General features: G+C 35.6%; 1 protein-coding gene across 1 annotated transcript in view; it reads right to left on the reverse strand.

The window, feature by feature from the left end:
- Efr (ER GDP-fucose transporter) overlaps positions 1–23139 on the reverse strand; it is a 189029-nt gene that overhangs the window by 109025 nt on the left and 56865 nt on the right. The window contains exons 4-7 of the mRNA XM_090372297.1: positions 23054–23103; positions 14206–14287; positions 6079–6148; positions 3958–4067 (exon numbers count right to left, since the gene is read on the reverse strand). Coding sequence (XP_090228423.1) covers positions 3958–4067; positions 6079–6148; positions 14206–14287; positions 23054–23103 — 312 coding nt within the window. The remainder of the gene's footprint in view (positions 1–3957; positions 4068–6078; positions 6149–14205; positions 14288–23053; positions 23104–23139) is intronic.

Genomic DNA, 23139 nt, shown 5'->3' on the forward strand with positions numbered 1-23139 from the left:
ACTCCAGCTGGCTTCCATTTTCTAGTCACACCGACCCAGCAGGTCGAGATGCTGAGGCTTTTGCAATTACTAATGACCTAGCACAGATTGTTCATCTACCTACAAGAATACCAGACAATCCTAATCATACAGCCAATACACTTGATCTTTTTCTCACAAACAACCCTTCTAAGTACAAGGTCGAAGTGAGAGGTCCTTTAGGCACTTCAGATCACAACCTGGTGATTCTCTCTTCTCCAATGGAATCTTTATCTCATGGCTATTCCCAACCTCGTATTGTTTGGCATTACAAGAATGCAAAATGGGATGACCTGCGAGACTTCTTTTCTTCTTTTCCTTGGTCGGATTACTGTTTCAAAACTTCTGATGTCAACGTTTGCTCAGATCATGTCAGTGAAATTATTCTTGCAGTAATGGAATCCTTTATCCCACACTCCACTTTAAAATCTCGTCCTTTATCTAAACCTTGGTTTTCCAAGAAATGTGCTAAGGCTGTCCAAGAGAAGAATGTTGCATATTATGATTGGCTTGTTTCTAATTCTTCAGTTTCATTTTCTGCCTACACCAAAGCTCGCAACAATTGTAAAGCAGTTATTAATCAGTCCAAACTAGAGTTTGAACAGGCTAAGAGTAGAAAACTTGCTTCTTGCCCTAATGGTAGCCGAGCATTCTGGTCTCTTGCCAAAGCTATTGGCTGCAACTTTTGCCCATCTCTGCTCCCACCTCTGTCCAAACCAGATGGTTCTGTTGTCACTTCAGCCAAGGATAAAGCTGACCTGCTAGCATCCCATTTTTCTTCCAGCTCATGTATTAATGATCTTGGTAAAACACCTCCCACCATTCCTAACATGCTCCATTCAATGCCTCCTGTGGTCTTCCGTCAAAAGGATATCAGAAGGATTTTGATGAATCTTGATAATAAGAAAGCTCCAGGTCCTGATGGTATTTCTCCACTTGTTCTCAAAACCTGTGCTCCTGAACTTACTCCTGTTCTTTGCCGCTTTTTTTCACTTTCTTATTCCAAAGGTGTTTTTCCTTCTGCTTGGAAATTTGCTCATATCCAGCCAGTTCCTAAAAAGGGTGACAAATCCCTCCCATCCAATTATCGTCCCATTGCAATTACTTCTACTCTTTCTAAAGTAATGGAGAAATCAATTAACCGCCAACTCTTAAACTACCTAGAAACCTTCCGTCTGATCAACGATCGCCAGTATGGATTCCGTCAGTGTCGATCCACTGGTGATATTCTGGCTTATGTTACCCATTTATGTACTAATTCAATGGAAAGGTTCGGTGAAACACAAGTAGTTGCTCTTGACATCTCAAAGGCTTTTGATCGTGTTTGGCATAAAGGTCTTCTAAACAAGCTTCCATCTTATGGTTTGCCAACTGTTTTTGGTAATTGGTTATCCAGTTTTCTCTCTGATCGCTCACTGAGGGTGATGGTAGATGGCTCTCTGTCTTCTAACTTCTCCACTAATGCCGTTGTCCCCCAAGGTTCAGTTCTTTCCCCCACTCTTTTCCTCTTGTATATCAATGACCTTCTTCCATTGACTGGAAATCCTATCCATAGTTTTGCCGATGATAGCACATTGCATTCAACTTTCCATTTTGAGAAACCTTGTCCAGCTCAATCAGCTTCAAGTTCTCGAAAATCTGCTGCCAATTCCTTAAATGCCGATCTTCAGGTAATTCTCCAGTGGGGCAAAGACAACTTAGTTGATTTCAACCCTTCTAAAACTCAGTCTTGTCTTATATCTTGCAAAAAGGATTCTTCTGCTCCTATGCTTATCTTTAGTGACACACCGATTTCTAGGCAAAATGATATATCTCTTTTGGGGATTACCCTGACTTCTAATCTCTCTTGGCACAAGCACATTACAAATATTGCTTCCTCTGCATCTAAAAAACTTGGTTTTCTCTTTCGCTCTCGGTGTTACTTTTCTTCCAAACAGCTGCTCACTCTGTATAAATTGCAAATCCACCCTGCCATGGAATATTGTTCCCACATCTGGGGTGGTGCCCCCAAAACCTCTCTCAGGCTTCTTGATTCCATTCAGAAGAGGGCAGTTAGGTTAATTAATGATTCATCTCTAACAGAGTCTCTCCACTCGCTTTCTCATAGATGTACTGTTTCTGCTGCATGCCTCTTCTACAGATACTTCCATGGGCACTGTTCTTCTGAATTGGCTTCTATAATTCCCGCTCTCTCTTTCAAAACAGTCCGAACACGTGCCGCCACCAGCCAACATCCATTTATTGTCCAACTTCAAACCCACAGAACCAACTTTTCATCTTCCTCATTTATTCATTCAACTGCCGTTTTCTGGAACAACCTTCCTTCATATGTATTTCCTGAAAATTACAATCTACAGAAGTTCAAGTCCAATGTCAATAAATATCTTCTTTCGTCTTCTCAACCTCCAACCCAAGCACGGTACTAAGTACTATAGGTTCCAATACCTCTCCTGTTTGGGGTTCTCATAAAAAAAAAAAAAAAAAAATTTTTCCCTGGAACAGAAGTTAAGCTAACAGGTCTGTAATTACTCATTTCTCCCTTTGATCCCCCTTTGTGAAATGGAGATACATTTGCACATCTCCAGTTCATGGAGAACTCCCCTGAATCCAAAGATGCTCTTGTAATCATGGCTAAGGGTTTGCTTACCTCCTTTTCTGCCTCCCATAATACAAATGAATAGATCTCATCCACCCAGGCACCTTTGTTATGTTTAGCTTCAACTATTTCTCTTCCAATTTCCTCACTTATCGCAAAATTATTTAAATCCCTCTTAGAATTTGATAAACTTCTGAATAAAGAATTTTTCACGTTTGAATGTAGATGCAAAATACCTATTCATTTGTCAACAATCTGAGCAGCATCATCAATAATTAGACCATCGACATCGTGGACCAATGTGATTTACTATCTTCCTTCTGTTAATACAACTGTTAACTGTTAATAAAAGCAGACTTCTTTTCTGCTTTAGTCTGCTAAGGTAAAAAACTGTCATATCAAATGCAGCTTTCTCTCATTGCCAGCATTGGCAATGAGAGAAAGCTGCATTTGATATGACAGTTTTTTATTACTAAAGGTCACTACAATGGGATATTGCTTGAGATCCCTTTGGTTACTGCCATCTGTAGCAATTGTAGATGGCCCATTTTTCACAATTATTGCTACCTCTTCTTCCCCTATCTGTACAATTTGAAAAAAAAAAACAAAAAAAAAAACAATGACTTGTTTTTGTTCTTTCACAACCATATTGTTCTGCTTTTTAACTATTGTAAACTTTTTTCCTGAACAATGCCTGCACAACTCAAAGAAAGATTATGTTCTATGAAAAAAGATGCAAATAAACATTCAGTGCATCTTAGAAAGAAATGCTTGCATTTCTTTCTAAGTGTTTCCCGCCATGCTTATGCTTATTTGTTTGCAAACGTTGTAAATCTTGAAAATGAAAACTCTACATGCAGTACACCAAGCAAACATGTTACATTATTCAGATTTTACGATAACTGAAAATCTTGTGTATATGTCTTCTGAAATTTTACATCCTATTTCTTCTGAATCTTACAATGAAATGATTGTACATTATAGAGAAGAAGGCTATCATGCTGCATTTCTATTTTGCAATGTAGACTAGCACAGCTGGTGGCCAACTTATGAATGAAAATAAGTAGAAATTCCCAGAATTTTTTAAAAAGTTCCAATTTTAATGTAATATTACTATTTTTTTTTTTTTTTTTTTTTGAGAAAAGAAAAAGATTAGAAAACTACACTTTTGCAAAAAGATTCTGTGTCATAAAACCTGAGAGTTGGCAGTTAGCTTTAGCAATATATACGAAAAAAAAGTAAAGAAAAACAGAAAACCTTATTGCGGCCAATCTCTGTTTATTTTATGTATTTGTGTGACACAAAGTTTAAAAATGACTTATTTTTATGTTCTACATACTTACTGAATAGAAAAGTACTTCTTTAGGATGTTTTCCATATTGTTCATGTAATTCTTCTTGGTAAATTCCCATCCTTGCTGACACAAAGAGTGCAAATGTTAGCAAAAATATACCTGAAAATAAAAATGGGTAACTAAAAATTGTATGCCTTTGTACACTAATTCATTATGAAGCAATAATGGTAATATGAGAATCTTACTGCATGCACTGAAACTAATAACGTCTTATAAAGGAACTTAGAAGTGAGTTCCATAATTAAAAAATGTTTATTATACAAATTCCTATTTTATTAGTATGTATATCCAGCTTCATTTCTATATGATATAGGCCTCCGTAGCCGAGTGGTCAGGAGCGGGAGTGCAGTAGCACATGCTCTTTGAGTAGACCGGGATTCAAGCCCCTGACTGCTGAATATGGTCGATCTGCCAACCCGCACTGGACCAGCGTGGCAGATTATGGTCCATTTCCCTCAGCATGAATTGTTGAGGAGGCTTCCATCCTGCAGTGGGTTGATAATGGCTGCACTTGAATCGAAATCTGCAGGCTCATTTTCTGCCTGCACCAAAGCTAGCAACAATTACAAGGCAGTTATTAATCAGCCAAACTAGATTTTGAACAGGCTAAGAGCCAACAACTTGATTCCTGTCCAAATGTAAGTTGAGCTTTCTGGTCTCTTGCCAAAGTTATTGGCCACACCTTTTGCTCATCTATATTCCCATCTCTGTCAAAACCAGATGGTTCTCTTGCCACTTCAGCTAAAGATAATCTGCTAGCATCCTACTTTTTTTTCCTAAAACATGTATTGATGATCTTAATAAATCGCTTCCTACCATTCTCAGTATATTTCATTCAATGTACTCTTGAGGTCTTCCATAAAAAGAATATCAGAAGAATATTGAATAGTCTTGACGCCAAGAAAGCAACAGTTCCTGATGGAATTTCTCCACTTGTTCTCAAAACCTGTATCCTGAACTTATTCCTGTTTTGTGTTGCCTTTTTATACTTTCTTATTGCACCAATGTTTGCCCTTCTGCTTGGAAATTTTCTCACAGCCAGCCAGTTTCTAAAAAGGGTGACAAATCCCTCCCATTCAATTATCGTCTCACTGCACTTACTTCTACTCTTTCTAAGGTAATGCAGAAATCTATTCACTGCCAACTCTTAAACTATCTAGAAACCTTCCATCTGATCAATGATTGCCAGTATCGATTCCATCAGTGTCAATCCATTGGTGTTATACTGGCTTATGTTACCCATCTTTGGACAGATTCAATAGAAAAGTTTAGTGAAACTCAAGCAGTTGCTCTTGACATTTCAAAGGCTTTTAATCATGTTTGGCATAAAGGTCTTTAAATCAATCCTGTCTTACATTCTATCTTTGATGACACTCAGATTTCTAGACAAGATCACATACCTGTATTACGAAATATCCTGATTTCTAATCTTTCTATTGGCATAAACACATCACTAATATTGCTTCCTCGGCATTCAAAAACTGGGTTTCCTCTTGGCACTACTTTTCTTCTAAACAACTATTCACTCTGTACAAATCACAAGTCTGCCCTATGATGAAATATTGTTCCCTCATCTCGGACAGTGACCCCAAAACCTCTCAGGCTTCTAGATTCCATTCAAAAGAGGGCAGTTAGGTTAATTAATAGCCCATCTCTAACAAAGTACTCTCTGTATCATAAATGTTCTGTTTCTGCTGCGTGCCTATTCTATATTTTAGGGCATTGATTATTGCTTATTTTGTGACTGAGTCAAAGGCATTTCCTTAGTCAATGAAAGCTATACATAATGGAAGGTTGTATTCATTGTGCTGCACTGTTTAGATGTGATCTAAATACATCTAAAGCCACTTCTGAAACTTGTACTGAAGCCACTTCTGAAACTTGCTTATTCTTTCGGCATCAAGTATTTGTGTTTATTCTCTTGAAAGTACCCTTGTATACAATTGGCAATAGATTTATTGGTTGGTAGTTTTTTTAAATCTGCCTTGTCATCAAACAAAAAAAAAAAAAAAAAACAAGATTGCAAAGGAGAAGGAAAGAAGCAACTTAAAACTCAACACAGATTCAACATAACAATAGTACTGATACTAAAAAACATTTAAAAATTTACCTATTAACCAATGAAGAAATCTTTGTTTTTCATTTTCCTCATTAATATCACCAACTGTTTCTTTTGGTTTCTAATAAAAGGATTAGAAGAAATCAGAAATTATTTTTAACCTTGAAATATGATTATTTATGATTATTTTACTATATATATGTATATACAGTTTATATCCATTAAGAATAATTTTTAGATTAATGCATATTATACGAATTATGTGAGATTAGATAAACTGTTCAATTGCATTACAGGTGGATTAAGTCTGTATGATGCTGAACTAACGCTAGGTGTGCATGAAGGCACAATTTAGTAGCAACATATTTCTGTGTTTAATCTAATATTAAAAAGTAAACACTATGTTAATACTAATATTATAATTATCAATCCTTTCATCCACATGGATATTACTCTGTTACTTCTCAGGGGCCTTGAGCAGAAAGATAACCAAACAAAATGAATAGCATGCATACCTGCTTCTGTTGTTCCACTAACAATTTTACTAATTACAATACATTTTAATTAGTAAATCCAACTTTTTTTATATAGATATGATCTGAAATTAGTATCCAAAAATTAATACAGATTAAATTTATTGTTAAAGGTGATAATAACTGTAAACTGGGATTGGAACCCAAAGTCCTATGGGTATGTATCAAATTCCAATCCCAGTTTGCTGTTGTTATCTCCTCTGATGATCAGTTTAATCTATATTAATTTTCAGACACTAATTTCAGATTATATATATCTAAAAAAAAGCTTAGGCCTTACTAACAAAGCATTAAAATGTATTGTAAAATTGTTACTGGGACAACAGCATGAGCCATTCATTTCATTGGTTATTTCTCTGCTCAAAGTTCCTGAGGAATTAGTGGAGGAATGTCCATGTGGATGAATGGATTGATAATAATAATAAGGATTAACATTAGTTTTAGTTTTTAGAATTAAATTAAACACAGGCAAATATGTTGCTTCTAAATTGCAACTTTAGGCACACCTAGTGTTAGTTAGCTCCATATAGACTCAATCTGCCTGTAATGCAACTGAACAGCTGATCTAATCTCACATAATTCCCATAATATGCATTAATCTAAAAATTATATTCAATATCAAATTTCATGTGCATTGTTGTATGCAAAGGCAATAGCATTAATGACACACATAAATAGACAAAATTAAAATATTTTCTAACATACTGTAGTATTAAAATTTTTTCAAGTGTGTGTATGATAAAAAAAAATGAACCTAAGTAGTTCAAGATATAAAGTAAAGATAAAAGTAAAGGTAGTGAAGATATCTAAAGTATAATAAAATTATAAAGTAGATTTATCAGAACTGATTAATGCCATTCAACTAACAATTAAAAATTACATCAGGCTGCAATTTAGTAACATATAGAGAATTAGATTTTATAATTATGTAAGGCTGTGTGTGTATGTTGTATATGCTTTAGCCCAGAAAATACTAAAGCTCTGCAAGGAGCAAAAGAAATAGGCTGGTTACAGTGAGGAAATAGTAAGGGTACTATAGACTGAAACTAAAGAAAAAGCCCTAGGAAAAAAAAAATAAATGATTATATACACATAAAGTTATCTATCTATACATTAAAAAAGTTTTCCTCCTAGTGATATTTATTTGAGCCAATGGGAGAAAAGAGCGAGGCAATTGTATATGCATCACTACAAGTGCAATTAATTAATGAAAACTGCTTCCATAACATTCACCAACCTCATGCACATGATTCACTGTCTAACGCTTGATGTTCCATTGTAATGTTTTTTGTATACTAATGAATATTCTATATTTGTAAATACTGTAGTTTAGTATTTTTAAATTTTAAATATTTGTATAGTTTGTAAATATTTTAGTCCTGCTGTTTCGGATGCAAAATATTCCTCGTATTATGGAACCTGAAGCAAAAGGCCTTTTCGTAAGTGATCTATGTAAACGCAGGTAAATAATTACATAGTGATATTGGCTGAAATGTAGTATAGTATACACCAGCAGGTATTTCGATGAAAGTGAGGAAGATGGTGATAACTGACAGGTGATGGCACCTCCCTTTTCTGATTGTTTTGTGTTGTCGAGGAGGAGGGGGCTTAGCTTAGGTAGGGTGTTTGTCACTCCATTCTGCTGTTTTAAAATGGAAAAACGAGTTCCCGATTAAAAACAGCGGCAAATGTAGGGAAAAATACCCTAGGCATATCAACCTAGGAGGACAGTGGGCGGGGAAAGCAGTGGCATCTGCCAATCACTGCTTTGTTCCTGTCCATTTGTCGAAATATGGTAGTAAACTTGTCAATCACTGCTTTCTCACTGTTTTGCTTGCCGCCATGTTGGAGGGTGTACACAGTTCTGAAGTTTTACCATGATATTTATTCGAGAATTGAGAATTCCGCACATTACAAATGCACAGGTAAATAATTACATAGGTCACTTCCTGATTAGATATCGACCAGTGCATTTCGTCAGGTGTGTCTTTTATGTAGAAAAGATCTGACTTACTCAGTATGCCTCTACATTTTACGTAGAAAAGTGTGCGTGGTGGATGGACGAGCAAAGCGAGTAGGGGCAAAGCTCCCTAGTTAAACATTAATAAAATTATTGCCAACTATTAGCATAACGATAAAATGAATGGTACATTATACATCCCAATAATAATTAGCAGAAGCTATCCATTTCTGATTGTTATCTACCAATATATGCAGAACCTAAAGATGGGCAATAGGCCATATTGTGAAAATGTAATACACTCTCAATAATTTAATAGCTTACTGTCAGAATAACTTCTACTCCAACAGACAGCAGGCAGGCCAATTATATAGATATGATGAATAAGAGGGGAAGAAATAAGCCAAAGGGAAGGGAAGAAACAACTGTTCTTACAAAATACTAAGAACAATCCTAAAGGCAAAAGAACAGAAAAATATCAAATAAAGGAATGGATAAATACAAGCTATAAAATTTAAATGCAAATTTATTTATGACAACCAAAGGAACACCATGACTAAAAATATATTATAAAAGAATATTTATAAAAAAGAACAATATAAAAGAATACAGACTAAAGCTTTAAAATTTTATTATGGAAAAAAAGAAAAAAGAAAAGCCATACCTATCAATACCATTATGAAAGAATATAACTTAAAATAAGAAAAAAATTTCTGTTTTATACTCCAGCACAACAACCAAGTCAGTAGAGTTTACAATAAATCGTCAATACAAATATTTATTGTATTTAGTAGTCACGGGTTTGAACCCCGGTCCACTCAAGGAACTTAAAATAAGAGATGCCAAAATAGAAGCAGTGTTGGATGGGTTGGGAAACTGCTAGACCTGGAGGGGGGGGGGGTTACACAGACTGCACAACAACTATAGGCAGAGGAAGGAACATGCAGAAGGTTGGAAAGCAAGGTGTCGGGGATTTCAAAGCCTGCTGGGGATACTCATGGAAGACATACATAGACTGTGCTAGGGTAACTAAGAATAAAAACAGGTGTATTGTATACTGTACGCTAATGCTAGGAGCATAGTTAATAAACCTGATGAATTTGAAATACTGATTAACTCATCAAATGTAGATGTTGGATGGTACGGGGATATCGAAGACATGGTGTTACTGACATATATAACTGATATTAAATCTAAGGCAGTGCATTCAGTCAACATGGGTTGACCAGTGATATTTAATATCACTGGCTCCCCATGAATAGTGTGCCAGTAAATCATAATGTCTTATAATGGAGGATTTTAACTTTCCAGATATTGACTTGAACTTGTGGGTTGATCACTCACTAGCAAGAATTTTGTGGATTTATTGGATGACTGTTTTCCACAGCAGCATGTTATGTTATAGGTAACAAGAGAAAGCAATACTCTTGATTTCATTATCAGCAGCAATCCTTCACACATTATGAATCTCCAGATAAAAGCATCGCTAGGTGGAAGTGAAAACAGTGCATTGATGTGGAATTCATTTAGAGATGTAACAATTATCAGGACAAAGGGAAGGACTTTTACTTTTGTAAAGGTGATTACAGTGGTCTCAAACAGTTTTTAAATTCTATACAGTGGGCACCAGGTGATGATGATGCTATCAACAGAAAATTCTAACTGGAAAGAATTCAGAGAAGTGAGAGTACGGGTAATCACTCATCTGATGTCCATTTAGAACTAACTGGATGTCAGATGAACTAATGAGACTTGTGGTACAGAAGAAAAATACATGGGATGTGTATAAATTATCAGGTGATAAAAGCTTATAGCTTTTATCACCTGATATAAATTATCAGGTGATAAAAGCTTCAGTTATAGCTCAGACACAGCATGGTTTTGTTAAGGGGAAGTCTTGCCTGACCAACTTGATTGGATATTATGATGCAGTCACAAAAGAACTGGATGCAAGGAATAACTTTGATATTATATACTTGGATCTTAGAAAGGCTTTTGATACTGTTGCACATGGAAGACTGCTACACAAATTGGAGCAGTGTGACATTGGAGGCAAATTGCTGCTATGGATTAAGGGGTGGTTGAGGGGGAGAAGACAGAGAGTGGTAATCAATGGACACTGCTCATCGTGGACTAATGTTATTAGTGGAGTCCCTCAGGGCTCAGTGTTGGGTCCATTATTGTTTTCTGTATTTATAAATGATATTGATGATGGTATATCAAGCTTAATGTCCAAGTTTGCAGACAATACAAAGGTTGGCAGGGTTGTCAAGGACACTACTGACACTATGCTGCTGCAACAGGATCTGGAAAGGTTGAGCAGATGGGCTGAGAGGTGGCAAATGAAGTTTAACATTGACAAATGTAAAGTACTACACATGGGAAACAGCAACCCCAGAGCAACGTATCAACTCTGTGGTACTACACTGACAGTGGTAGAGAATGAAAGGGACTTGGGGGTGGTTGTGCAGGCAGATATGAAGTTCTCTGAGCAGTGCAGATGGGCTGCAAGAGTAGCTCATGGAGTATTGTCAATGATATACAGGAATTTTTCCAGCAGGGATAAGGAGGTGATTATTCCATTGTATAAGGCAATGGTCAGGCCACACCTAGAGTACTGTATACAGGTCTGGAGGCCTCATTTCAAGAAGGATGTAGAGCTGCTGGAACGAGTACAGAGAAGGGCAACAAGATTAGTGAATGGAACAAAGGAGTGCTCTTACGAAGAAAGGCTTAAGTTTTGCAAATTACAGTGTCTGGAGACTAGGCACCAGCGAGGTGATCTGATAGAGGTGTATAAAGCCTTGAATGGTTTAAGCATGCTCAATGCTGATGGGATTCTTCCTCTAGCTCAGAAAAATCGCCTGAGAGGGCATAAATTCAAATTGAGGAAAGACAGATGTAGGATAGACGTGAGGAAATTTGCCTTTAGCCAGCGGGTGGTTGGTTGGTGGAACAGACTTCCATCCCTTGTGGTGGAGGTTGATAGCCTAAATAAGTTTAAGGCTCAGCTGGACAGGTATTTGGAACGAACAGAGGGGTGAAGTGGAAGTGGGTTTTTTTTTTTTTTTTTGGCTGATGCTGCATAAGCTTGCTTTCTTGCATCAAATGCCTCTACTAATGCTAAAAAAAAAAAAATGCTAAAAAAATTCCGAGTTACCCTCGGGGAGAGAGAGAGAGAGAGAGAGGGGGGGGGGGAATCGCCAAGAAAGAAAGAGAAGAATGGTGGTGTCCGGCTCGGGACCCTGGGTGTGCCGGGCCCATGCTCACTGGATGTGAGCACCTGGAGTGAAATTAAAGGGAATGGATACTATCACATTAAGAAAATTCTGTGTGAACAAAAACAATAACAATGAATACTAAAACTAATAAGTGATCTAATTATTCATAACAAAAATGAAATTGCCAAATGAAACAGTTTAAACAAAGCCATTTATATTCTTTTTACTAAAAATAATGTTTACTAAAAGTCGTGTTATTTATTAAAGTTAATTAAATGAACCACATATGTACAATGATAATCAATGAAAAAACTCTGAGTAAGGAACCAATTACAGTGAATTTCATTTTTCCAAATTATTGAAACTGGCTGTATTGACCTCTGCCAAGTGGACACCTTCCTATAGTGGGCACTTCTGATCCAATGGTATCCACTTTAGAGAGGTATCACTGTATTTGATATTAATATTTAACCCCAGGGGCTCACATCCGGTGAGTGTGGACTTGGCGCGCCCGGGGTCCTGAGCTGAATATCATAGTTCTCTTTCTTGGCGATTCCTTTCTGCTCCTTACTCTCACTCTCTGTCTCTCTCTCTCTCTCTCGGAGTAACTCTGGAATTTTTTTTTGGCTGGTGCAGCATAAGCCTCAGGCTTCCTTGCACCATATGGCTAATAATAATAGACAATAATAATAGTCTGCAATCAAGTCACAAAGGCGTTATGCAAGCTAAGATAGATTATGAGAAGTCTGCAAAGGATGCAAAAAAAACCCAGCAGAGACTTCTTTACTTATGTAAACAGTAAAATGAAAGGGGATCAATCACACTGGCCCACTTGATACCAATGGATTAACTGCTGATGATTATGCTCAGGTTGCTGAAAAATTGAATAGTTATTTTGCATCTACACTCACAGATAATGCCAGAAGTTAATCAAACACTAACAGGGAGCTATATGATGTGATAACTGAGAGGAAAGTAGAAGAGAAACTGTTAAAGATAAACATAGGATGGATGGGAAATTTTACAGTAACAGGTCCATGTCGGGTGTGCAATGTTAATGCTATTGTACATGGGACAATTAGGCATTATACGTGCATGAAATTATATTAGTCAATTTTATTTTATGGTATCTATCTGTAGGGAATTGGATATATAAGGACCAAACTAACAAGTTAGTAAAAGTAAACTAGCTTTAGCCTGGAAAGCCTATATAAAATTATAATAATGAAAAATGGAAATAAAAATAAAAAAATTAAAATAACAATAAAAAATGATAATAAACAATGAAAATAACATTCTTCCTCTTGGTCATCGATCTGCTACTTCTTCAGGGGCTTTGAGCAGACCGATAGTCAGACTAAAAGAATGTCTTTTACCTACCCATTTCTGTTGTCCCATACCAGTTTTGCCTGATTTTAATTTTTAGGTGATTGTATAGAAATTAATAGAAATTAAATGAGAAGTGCTAATAAATAAGAAAGGATAATATGTGTTAAATTTAAATTTTGTAAAAATAGTGTCAGAATCAGCAAACTGGGAGAGGTGACACAAAGCTCAACGGGTATGTATCAGATTAAATGAGAATAGGTTCTTACTTCCTCCTCTATTGTGGTGGTCAGACTGAAAAAGAGATCAATTCCCGCCTTTTGGTTGTTTTATGTGTGCTGATTAAATGATAGTGTGCAGCCGCGCTTTTCATTGACTATAGCATGATGGTGAAATTGCTGTAGCAATATGCCCTATGTCAATGCAAGTGTTCTGATAGCCTTGAGAGGGTTTTTGGATGTTTATTGAGTTAGTTGGGGGGGGGGGTTGACTCTGATGGCGGAAGGAACCTATATGAATGAAATGATGTGCTTATGCAAGTACAAGAAGTGTTGGTATGATTAAATACAAGAAGTATGTTAATGAAAATATATAGGAAATACTAGGTCCTATCCCCTGGACAAAGGGTTAGGACAAAATTTAAATTTAACACACATTATCTTTTCTCATTTAATTTCTAATAATTTCTATACAATCACCTAAAAATCAAAATCAGGCAAAACTGGTATGGGACAACAGAAATGGGTAGGTATGAGACATTCTTTTAGTCTGGCTATCAGTCTGCTCAAAGCCCCTGAAGAAGTAGCAGACCGATGACCAAGTGGAAAAATGTTATTTTCACTTTTATTTTCATTGTTTATTATCATTTTTTATTGTTATTTTCATTTTTTATTTTTATTTTTATTTCCATTTTTCATTATTATAATTTTATATAGGCCTTCCAGGCTAAAGCTAGTTTACTTTTACTAACTTGTTAGTTTGGTCCTTAAACACCTAATTCCCTACAGATAGATAGCGTAAAATAAAATTGACTAATATATATATAAACCTCTTTAAGAACTAAATAATAGCAGCTGATTAAAAAGAAACTAATAAATAAGAAATAGAAAAAAAATACAAGAAAAACATATAAACTTACAATGTCTTGCTGCGAGGCAACTGTACATATAAGAATTCCACACGTTATCATCAATACTGCTATGTATTTACTTATTGTATAGCTGTGAAAAAAAAAAAAAAAGGTGAAAATGCTTAAGATAAAATATTTCATTACCTCAGAATTTACTATTAGGTTTGAAAGGCATTCCCATGAAGGTTATAATACTCATGAAAGAAAATGCTATATTATGTGCAACTTCATTAAACTGATTTGCTGGAGGTATTTTTTCTAAATTTAGAGAGCATACTCTAGATTTAGAGAAAATGTGGAAAAAAAAAAAAAAAAACTTCAACTGCATGAAAAGGTGCAAAATTAAAGATTATATTAAAGGAGAGTCTTTTGACATAAACAGTTAATAAAAAAAATCCAGTGTCCTTACCAAATGCAAAATAATGTATGTAGTATAGTCAGCCTGATCAGTCCTTTTTTTCTGATTCAGACTGGCTCCACAAACTGTACCAGATATAATGTATTCAGCCAGAACTTTCTGAATTTTTTTATAACTATTTCCCTCAAGAGATGGTAATGTAATTCTCTAATATGATCTTTAATTTTATCTTTTTCCATGGCAGTGAAGAAGATTCCCTCCATGTAAATCATTTTCTTCAGTGACAGGGAAAGAAAAAAAAGCTAGTGCTGTGATAGCAAATGTATTTTTTATATTTGTGCTAAATTTAGTTTCTAGTAAATCACATGAAGCTGTTCTGCTGCAGAGTAAGGGTATTCTCTCAAAATTATCTCTCTCGCGCGCGCACACACACACACAATGTTCTGAAAATGATAGCCAAACTTCAGGTTGTTAACGAAACTAAAGTTTGAGTTATATGAATACACATCTGATTCTCATGCATCACAAAGATGCCTGAGAATCGTCGCGAATAACAATCACTGCATAACATTAAAATTATGCAATGATTGTTACTGAAAATACCCTTCTCTGCAAATTTTGCTCACAAAGGAAAGCTTTTGTGTCAAATCAAGGATACTACTACTTGCATATGATGAAATGCTAAAACATTTGAAAGGCAATGAAGTCTGCTGGAAATACAAAAGGCTGTGCAAGAATGGTAGCAGCCATTTTGAACATTTTCTAATATACTGTATTTCCCCATGTAAAAGACGCACCTTTTTCCAAAAAATTTGGGGTCTAAAAACTGGATGAGTCTTATACAGTGGTTGTAGATTTTTTTTTTTTTTTTTACTTGCATTTCCTGCTTTTTCATGCTTGTTGTCTTTGCGCTCATTGTTTTGCCACGTTCTGCCCAGAAATGGCTCAGAAAAGATTTTCGTACAGTGCTGAATTCAAATTAAAAGTGAATGGAAATCGTGCTGCTGAATATAAGTTTGGTCCTCCTCCAACTGAGAAAACAATCCGAGACTGGCTATGGGAAGAAGAAACTCTACTGAAAACGCCACGGCAGAAGAAGGCCATGAGAGGCAAGTCAGCAAAATGGCCTAATTTAGAGAGGGAATTGAAGATATAGATTGAGGAGCAAAGGGCAATTGGAATTCCTGTGTCCACAAAGATGGTTCAGCATGAGGCAAGAAGAATTGCTGATGAAAAAGAAGTTACTGATTTCAAAGGATGACACAATTGGTGCTTTAGGTTCATGAAATGGAATGGACTAAGCATGCGTACACGCACCAGACTTGCCCAAAAAATGCCTGAAAGCTATGAGCAGAAGGTCCTTGAATTTCATCGTTTTGTCAATCAATGTCAGAAGACGCATCAGTTTGAGTTGGGACAGATTGCAAATATGGACGAAGTCCCCTTCAATTTGATGTCCCAAGTAACAGAACTGTTGATAAGAAAGGGGGGGAAAACTGTAACTGTGAAGACAAGTGGACATGAAAAGAGCCATTATACAGTTGTTCTAGCTTGTTGTGCCGACGGAACCAAGCTGCCTCCTATGCTGATTTTCAAACGCAAAACAATGCCAAAAGAAGACATTCCTCGAGGAGTGATTGTCCACGTTCATGACAAGGGTTGGATGGATCAGGATGAGATGAAGATCTGGTTTGAGAAAGTTTGGAGCAGGAGACCAGGTGGGCTCTTATGCAAACCTGCCCTATTGGTGCTTGATCAGTTCAGGGCACACATAACAAAAAATACAAAGAAGATTGCTGCAGAGCAAAAAAACAAAACTTGCTGTCATACCTGGAGGCTTAACATCCCAGCTCCAACCACTTGATATCAGCATTAACAAACCCTTCAAAGCTGCCATGAGAGAAGAATGAAACCAATGGATGAAGTCTTCTGGGGACAATTTGACACCAGCAGGAAGAGTGAAGAAACCAACTATAGGAGAAGTTTGTACCTGGGTGAAAAGATCCTGGGATAATATCAAGATTGAGGTCATTGTCAAGTCATTTAGGAAGTGTGGCATTTCAAATGCCATAGATGGAACTGAGGACGAGACAATATATGAAGAGAATGATTTGTCATCAGACACAGATGAGGACAAACTAATGGATGGGAGTTTTGACAGTGATGAGGAGTTGTATGAATTTTATGATGAATAAAACTTGAGTTCAATAACTTTATGTAATACATTTTTTTTTTTCAAATTTCGGGCCCCAAAATTAAGGTGCATCTTATACATGGGGAAATACGGTAACTAAAATGTGACATTTTTCTATAAATTATTTTATGCTATCCAACAAAAATTACTGCAAACCAATTTTAACAATATACTATAACAATATACTACATTCTACAACAAAAAATATTATAAACTGCAATTTTAACATTTTGCTGCATTCCTCAATTGCTGTAAGGATTACAAAACCATATATGGTTTCGATATGGTTACAATCAGGGCTCCCACTCACAAATTTTAAAAAAACTTAGATTGCAACTTAAATAAACCCAAAAAAAACCTAGTTTTCATCATATAGTATAGCAACACAAATAAGATAAAACTTACCATTCAAAAATATCTTTTATTTAATTGTAATCAGAATTTTCATCCCATTCAGTTCCCTCCACATTTATTTTTTGAAGTTCTTTCATTTTTTTCAAACGTTCTTCGTATCTTTTATGACAAGTTCCTTGTATGACTTCTTTTACCAATTCTGATTTAGGTTTCCTTGTATAGCAATTTTGATTAGATCTATTTATCGCCTGTTTTGCCATTAGTCGATTTTTCACAGTTTCTGGTTTAAGGGAGTTTGTGGCTTTTGTTTTTATATGGTTTACCTGGGAGAAGATTCTTTCTATGCTTGCCGAAGAGTGAGGTAAAATAGTTAGACTGGTCATAAAGTTAGATAAAATCTCATATTTAGAATTATTAAAGCCATCTTTTACATTACGTAACAGATACCAAAACTCAGGGATGGTTTTGTAAGAGAAATCTAAATCTTGATTTAAATGAAATGATTTCCATTCATCATCATCTAGAAGATCTAGTTTGTCTTCAGAAACAAGGTGAGGGAACTGCACTGCTAAATGGAAAATTGAGGATGGCAAATTGGCACGATCATGTATCACTGCTGGGTCAAGAACATTGAGACTGGCGATAATTACATCATCATTTAGAGGAAATCTTTTTCTGATTTCCATACAAAGTTCAACAAGAAATCTTAAACAATCATTTTTAAACCTGCTTTCACTGTCACCAAGTAGTGTTGAATTTAATAAGGCCATACAACGGCCTCTGAAATATATTTTATTCAGAGGCTTATGATTTATTGCATTGCTTGGATCAATTTCAACCAGCTTGCGCGAAGTAATGACTTCTTCTTTTATGAAAAAACTAAGAATATTTTTATACTCAATTGAAACCATTGAATGAAGTAAGTGCAATCTGAAATGCTCAGATTGAAATTCAATATTCAGGCAGTTTATTTTCTCCAGTACATATCCTAAAAACAACAACATATGCTTAGTTCCTTTGGTGATCATAGTATTGTAAATATTCCCTTCACCATCGATTTTCTCAATTTTTGATTGAGACTGAAAATAAAGAACGAATGCATCCCACTGCTCAATAATAATTTTTATTACATTGCCACGGGATAACCAACGTGTTTGTGCGAATTTGGGGATTTTATGCTTAGCAGTATCTACAACATCTTGAATCATTTTGAACTCGTTTAATCTTTTACTACTACGGGAAAAATAACAAGAGATATCTTTTATAAATATTTCTAGATATGATGGTAGTACCTTGACTGAATGACTAGCACATAATGCAAAAGAATGGCAAACACATCCCATTATAAATACTGATGGTACATCCTTTTTTAGCAATGACTGGAACCCACTCTTAGTACCCATCATAGTGGCACAATTATCACTTCCAAAGCCAACTAGATTATTTTTTGAATGTTTTTTTCTATGAAAAGATCTTTTACAGCTTGATAAAGCCCTTCTGAAGTACCATTTTCGACACAGTGTCAAGTAACACATCTACAACATCAAGTTTTTGAATATCAAAATATCTAACAACAACAGCTAGAACTTGAGATAAAGATAAATCTGTACTTTCATCTATTATCATTGAAAACTTGTTGTTTCTGCATATGTTAGAAATGTATATTTTTTCATGATAGGCTATGCCATCTTGTATAAGATAAGAGACTTTAGTCGCCTTTATCTGAACTTGTTTTGCAATATTGCTATCATGAAATGCTTACTTACATGCTTCTATAAGGTGATCACATTGCCCAAATGGAATATTATGCTCAGAAATTAGTGCAGCAATTGTTAACTCTGCCTTTGCTACTTCTTCATTCTCCGTAGGTTTACGTTTTGTGAAGAACGTGCCTAACATTGAACTTGTCTTAGCAATATTTGGACTTTTTTTATGTTTAACTGTATTTTTATGCACTAGTAACATCGATTTATTGGCATTCTTTAATTTCATTTCACAACAAATACAGTAAGATGCACCTTTTTCATTACTGTCTTCTTTCAACCAATCCTTTAATTCCGGATCTTCTAACCATTCATTTCTAAAATTTTGAGTATACCACCGTTTACTCATCTTTCTCTGTGGAGAACAAGTTTCAGACATTGTGGGCAATTTGTGGATATGGCTAATTAGCAGTTATCTTATTTAAAATGTTCTATAAAATAAAAAATAAATCACTAATCCATTAACATAAAATAGAAATAGTCACTACAATTTAAATTTATTATATCACTGTATGTAGTATACGCATAAATATAAAAATCACACCAAATAATGCAATAATACCATGAACGATCACGAAAGACTGTGCAGTAAAGACCGCCTTCCGCCTGCTCAATAGGCTGCACATACATGTTAGTAACACGAACGAAAATCATAGTGTAGAACCCTGTGAAAACTTTGAAATCCTTTTACATTTGTAGTATTTTGTACAAGCACTTGACATATTATAAATTATGATCAGTATCATTAGAATATAAAATTAAGAAAATTGTAAACTGTTATTAAATGTATTAAATTTTATTGTATTTACAAGAAATAAAAATAAATTTTGACTTAAAATTAAAAATTACCGAAAAAACCCAGATAATGAGATATTTTTGTGAAAAAAACCTATCAACCTAGATGACAATCAAAAAACCCAGATCTGGGTGGAAAAACCCAGGAGTGGGAGCCCTGGTTACAATTTACAAAACAACATATATGGTTCAATTTACAAGCTCGATTTTAAAAAGTAAATTTTCTGCTTCTGATTATCAATGTTTGGTAAGCACACCAGTATGGCAGCACATTTGCACAACTCAATTCCACATTTTGAGAGAACTATGCAGTTCACAATGATCTCAGTACTGATAATGATTATGCTCATAAGAACATTTCATTAATGAAGAATACCAAACATTACTGAAACACTGCACTGAATCTGCAGATAAAGGAATCACTAGGTGGCAGTGATCACAGTGTGCTGAAGTGGGATTTACTCAAAGAGGTAATTACCATCAGGGGGTAAAGGTTTGCTTTTGTAAAAGTGACTACTGTAGTTTGAGACAGTATTTAAATTCTACAGGGTGGGACCAACAGACGATGTTACCAACAGCAAATTCAAAATGGGAAGCATTCAAAGAATTAATCTTGGAAGCTACTAGGATTTTCATACCAACTAAGAAATATTGTTCAAGGTTTAGGCCTAAATGGATGTCAGATAAACTAATGAGACGTGTGGCAGAGAAGAAAAATGCATGGGATACATATAAATTGACAGGTTACACAAAAGCCTATGACAGATATAAGCTGGTCTGTAATCAAGTCACAAAGGAGGTTAAGGCAGGCAAAGGCAGATTATGAGAAATTTTTGGCAACAGATGCAAAGAAAATCAGCAAAAAGTTCTTAACTAATGTAAACTCTAGAAGGAAGAGAATGAATCAGATTGGTCCACTTGATATCGATGGTTCAACTGTTGATGATCCTGCTCAGGTAGCTAACAAACTAAATGAGTATTTTGTATCTACATTCACACATGAGGAGTTATTCACAGAGGGGAATGCCAGAGGTGAATTAAACCCTGGCAGTGAGCTTAGATGATTTTTTAATAACTGAGAGCGAAGTAGAGGAGAAATTGTTGATGATAAACATAAGAAAGGCACCTGGGGTGGATGGGATCTATCCAGTTATATTAAAGGAGGCAGCAAAGAAAGTAAGCAAACCCTTAAACATAATTATGAGAGCTTCTTTGGACTCAGGGGAAGTACCCATGGACTGCAGATGTGCAAATGTGACCCCAATTCATGAAGGCAGAACAAAGGGTGACACCAGTAATTACAAACCTGTTAGTTTAACTTCTGTAAGAGGGAAATTAATGGAAGCACTGGTTAAAGAAGCACTGCAGGATCATCTAGACAAGACTTCAGTTATAGCTCAGACACAGAATGGGGTTTGTTAACGGGAAGTCTTGTCTGACCAATTTGATTGGATACTATGATATGGTCAAAAAAGGAACTAGATGCAAAGAATAATTTTGATATCATATATTTGGATCTTAAAAAGGTTTTTGTTACTGTCGCACATGGAAGGCTGCTGCACTAATTGGAGTAGTGTGGCATTGGAGGCAAATTGCTGCTATGGATAAAGGGATGGTTGAATGGGAGAAAATAGAGAGTGGTAATCAATGGACACTACTTTTCGTGGACTAATGTTATTAGTGACGTACCCCAGGGTTCAGTGTTGGGTCCATTGTTGTTTTCTGTATTTATTAATGATATTGATGATGGTATATCAGGCTTAATGTCTAAGTTTGCAGATGATACAAAGGTCGGCAGGTTTGTAATGACACTAATGACAGTATGCTGCTGCAACAGGATATAGAAAAGTTTAATAAATGGGCTGAGAGGTGGCAACTGAAGTTTAACATTGACAAATGTAAAGTACTGCATATGGGAAGCAGTAACCCCAGAGTAATGTATCAACTGTGTGGTACTACACTGACAGAGGTTGTTGTTGTTGTTGTTTGGTTTTTAGGAGCATTAGCAACTAAGGCCATATTGCTCCGGGGATATGCGGTGGTCATTCCTTGACCTTTCCGCATCCTCCATATTTGGTGGCTCAAGGGCTGGAACCCCGGTCTAATCAAGAAGCGTGTGCTATGCACTGCTGCTCCTTCCCACCTGGCTACGGAGGCGCCTACTGACAGAGGTAGAGAGTAAAAAGGACCTGGGGGTAATTGTGCAGGCAGATATGAAGTTTTATGAGTAGTGCAGACGGTCTACAAGTGTAGTTCAGGTTTCTTGTCAATGATATACAGGAATTTTTCTAGCAGGGATAAGGAGGTGATTATCCCATGTAAGGCAATGGTCAGACCACACCTTGAGTACTGTATACAGGTCTGGAGGCCTCATTTTAAGAATGATTTAGAGTTGCAGTAACGAGTACAGAGAAGGGCAGAAGATTAGTGAAGGGAATAATGGGTTGCTCTTACGAAGAAAGGTTTAAGTTTTGAAAATTACAGTGTCTGGAGACTGCACTTGCAAGGTGATCTGACTGAGGTACATAAGGCCTTGAATGGTTTGAACATGCTCAATGCTGATGGGATTCTTCCTCTTGCTCAGAACAATCACTTGAGACTGCATAAATTCAAATTGAGGAAAGACAGTTGTAGGATGTGTGAAAGTTTGTTTTTAGCCAGCGGGTGGTTGATTGCTGGAAGAAACTTCCATCTCTTGTTGTTGAAGTTGATAGCTTAAATAGATTCAAGGCAGAACTAGAACATTTGGAACAAGTGGTGTGTGAAATGAGAATTTTTTTTGGCTGATGCTGTATAAGCTTGCTTTCTTGCAGCATATGCCTTTACTAATGCTAATACTATATATATGTTGATTAGTAGATCTATAGAGCAGAATTAAAGATCTGAAGAACTGGATGATGGAATGAATCATAACTCAGCTTCATTATGACTTTGCAGACTACACAATGGTAATATTTATCAAAACATTTACTGTTACAGCACAGATAAGGGACTATGATGTTGTTATGAAATACAATGATAATATACACATATATTCCCTCAGGTTAAGGTTTGATATCTATATATATTGGCTAACCTATGTCAACTTTTATTTTAATATTTAAAAACAGTGTTTCAGTGGCTTGTCTGTCTATTCAGGCTGCTTATTTCTTTATTCTTTAAATAAGTTTCTTTAAATAAGTATCACAGCTGCTTATTTCTTTATTCATATTTCAGTTCATATGTAAAATGATAATAATTATTTCATTACCACAAACTACAAAAAATAATAATAAGATGGAGGATTGACTATAGTATGAAACAAGCGGGTATCAGTAATCAAATTTCCATTTTAACAGTAATTAAACTAAAAAAAAAGAAAATTATTTTCTAAAATAAAAATTTGTTACTTACCTTCTTTTTAAAATTATGATTCCCAAAATCAAATTTGCAATTAGTGAACCCTGAAGATTGAAGTGGGGAAAAAAAAACATGTTGAC

Source organism: Mastigoproctus giganteus, chromosome 4 (assembly GCF_048544385.1).
Source record: "Mastigoproctus giganteus isolate SK-2022 chromosome 4, ASM4854438v1, whole genome shotgun sequence".
Taxonomy (NCBI): Eukaryota; Metazoa; Arthropoda; class Arachnida; order Uropygi; family Thelyphonidae; genus Mastigoproctus; species Mastigoproctus giganteus.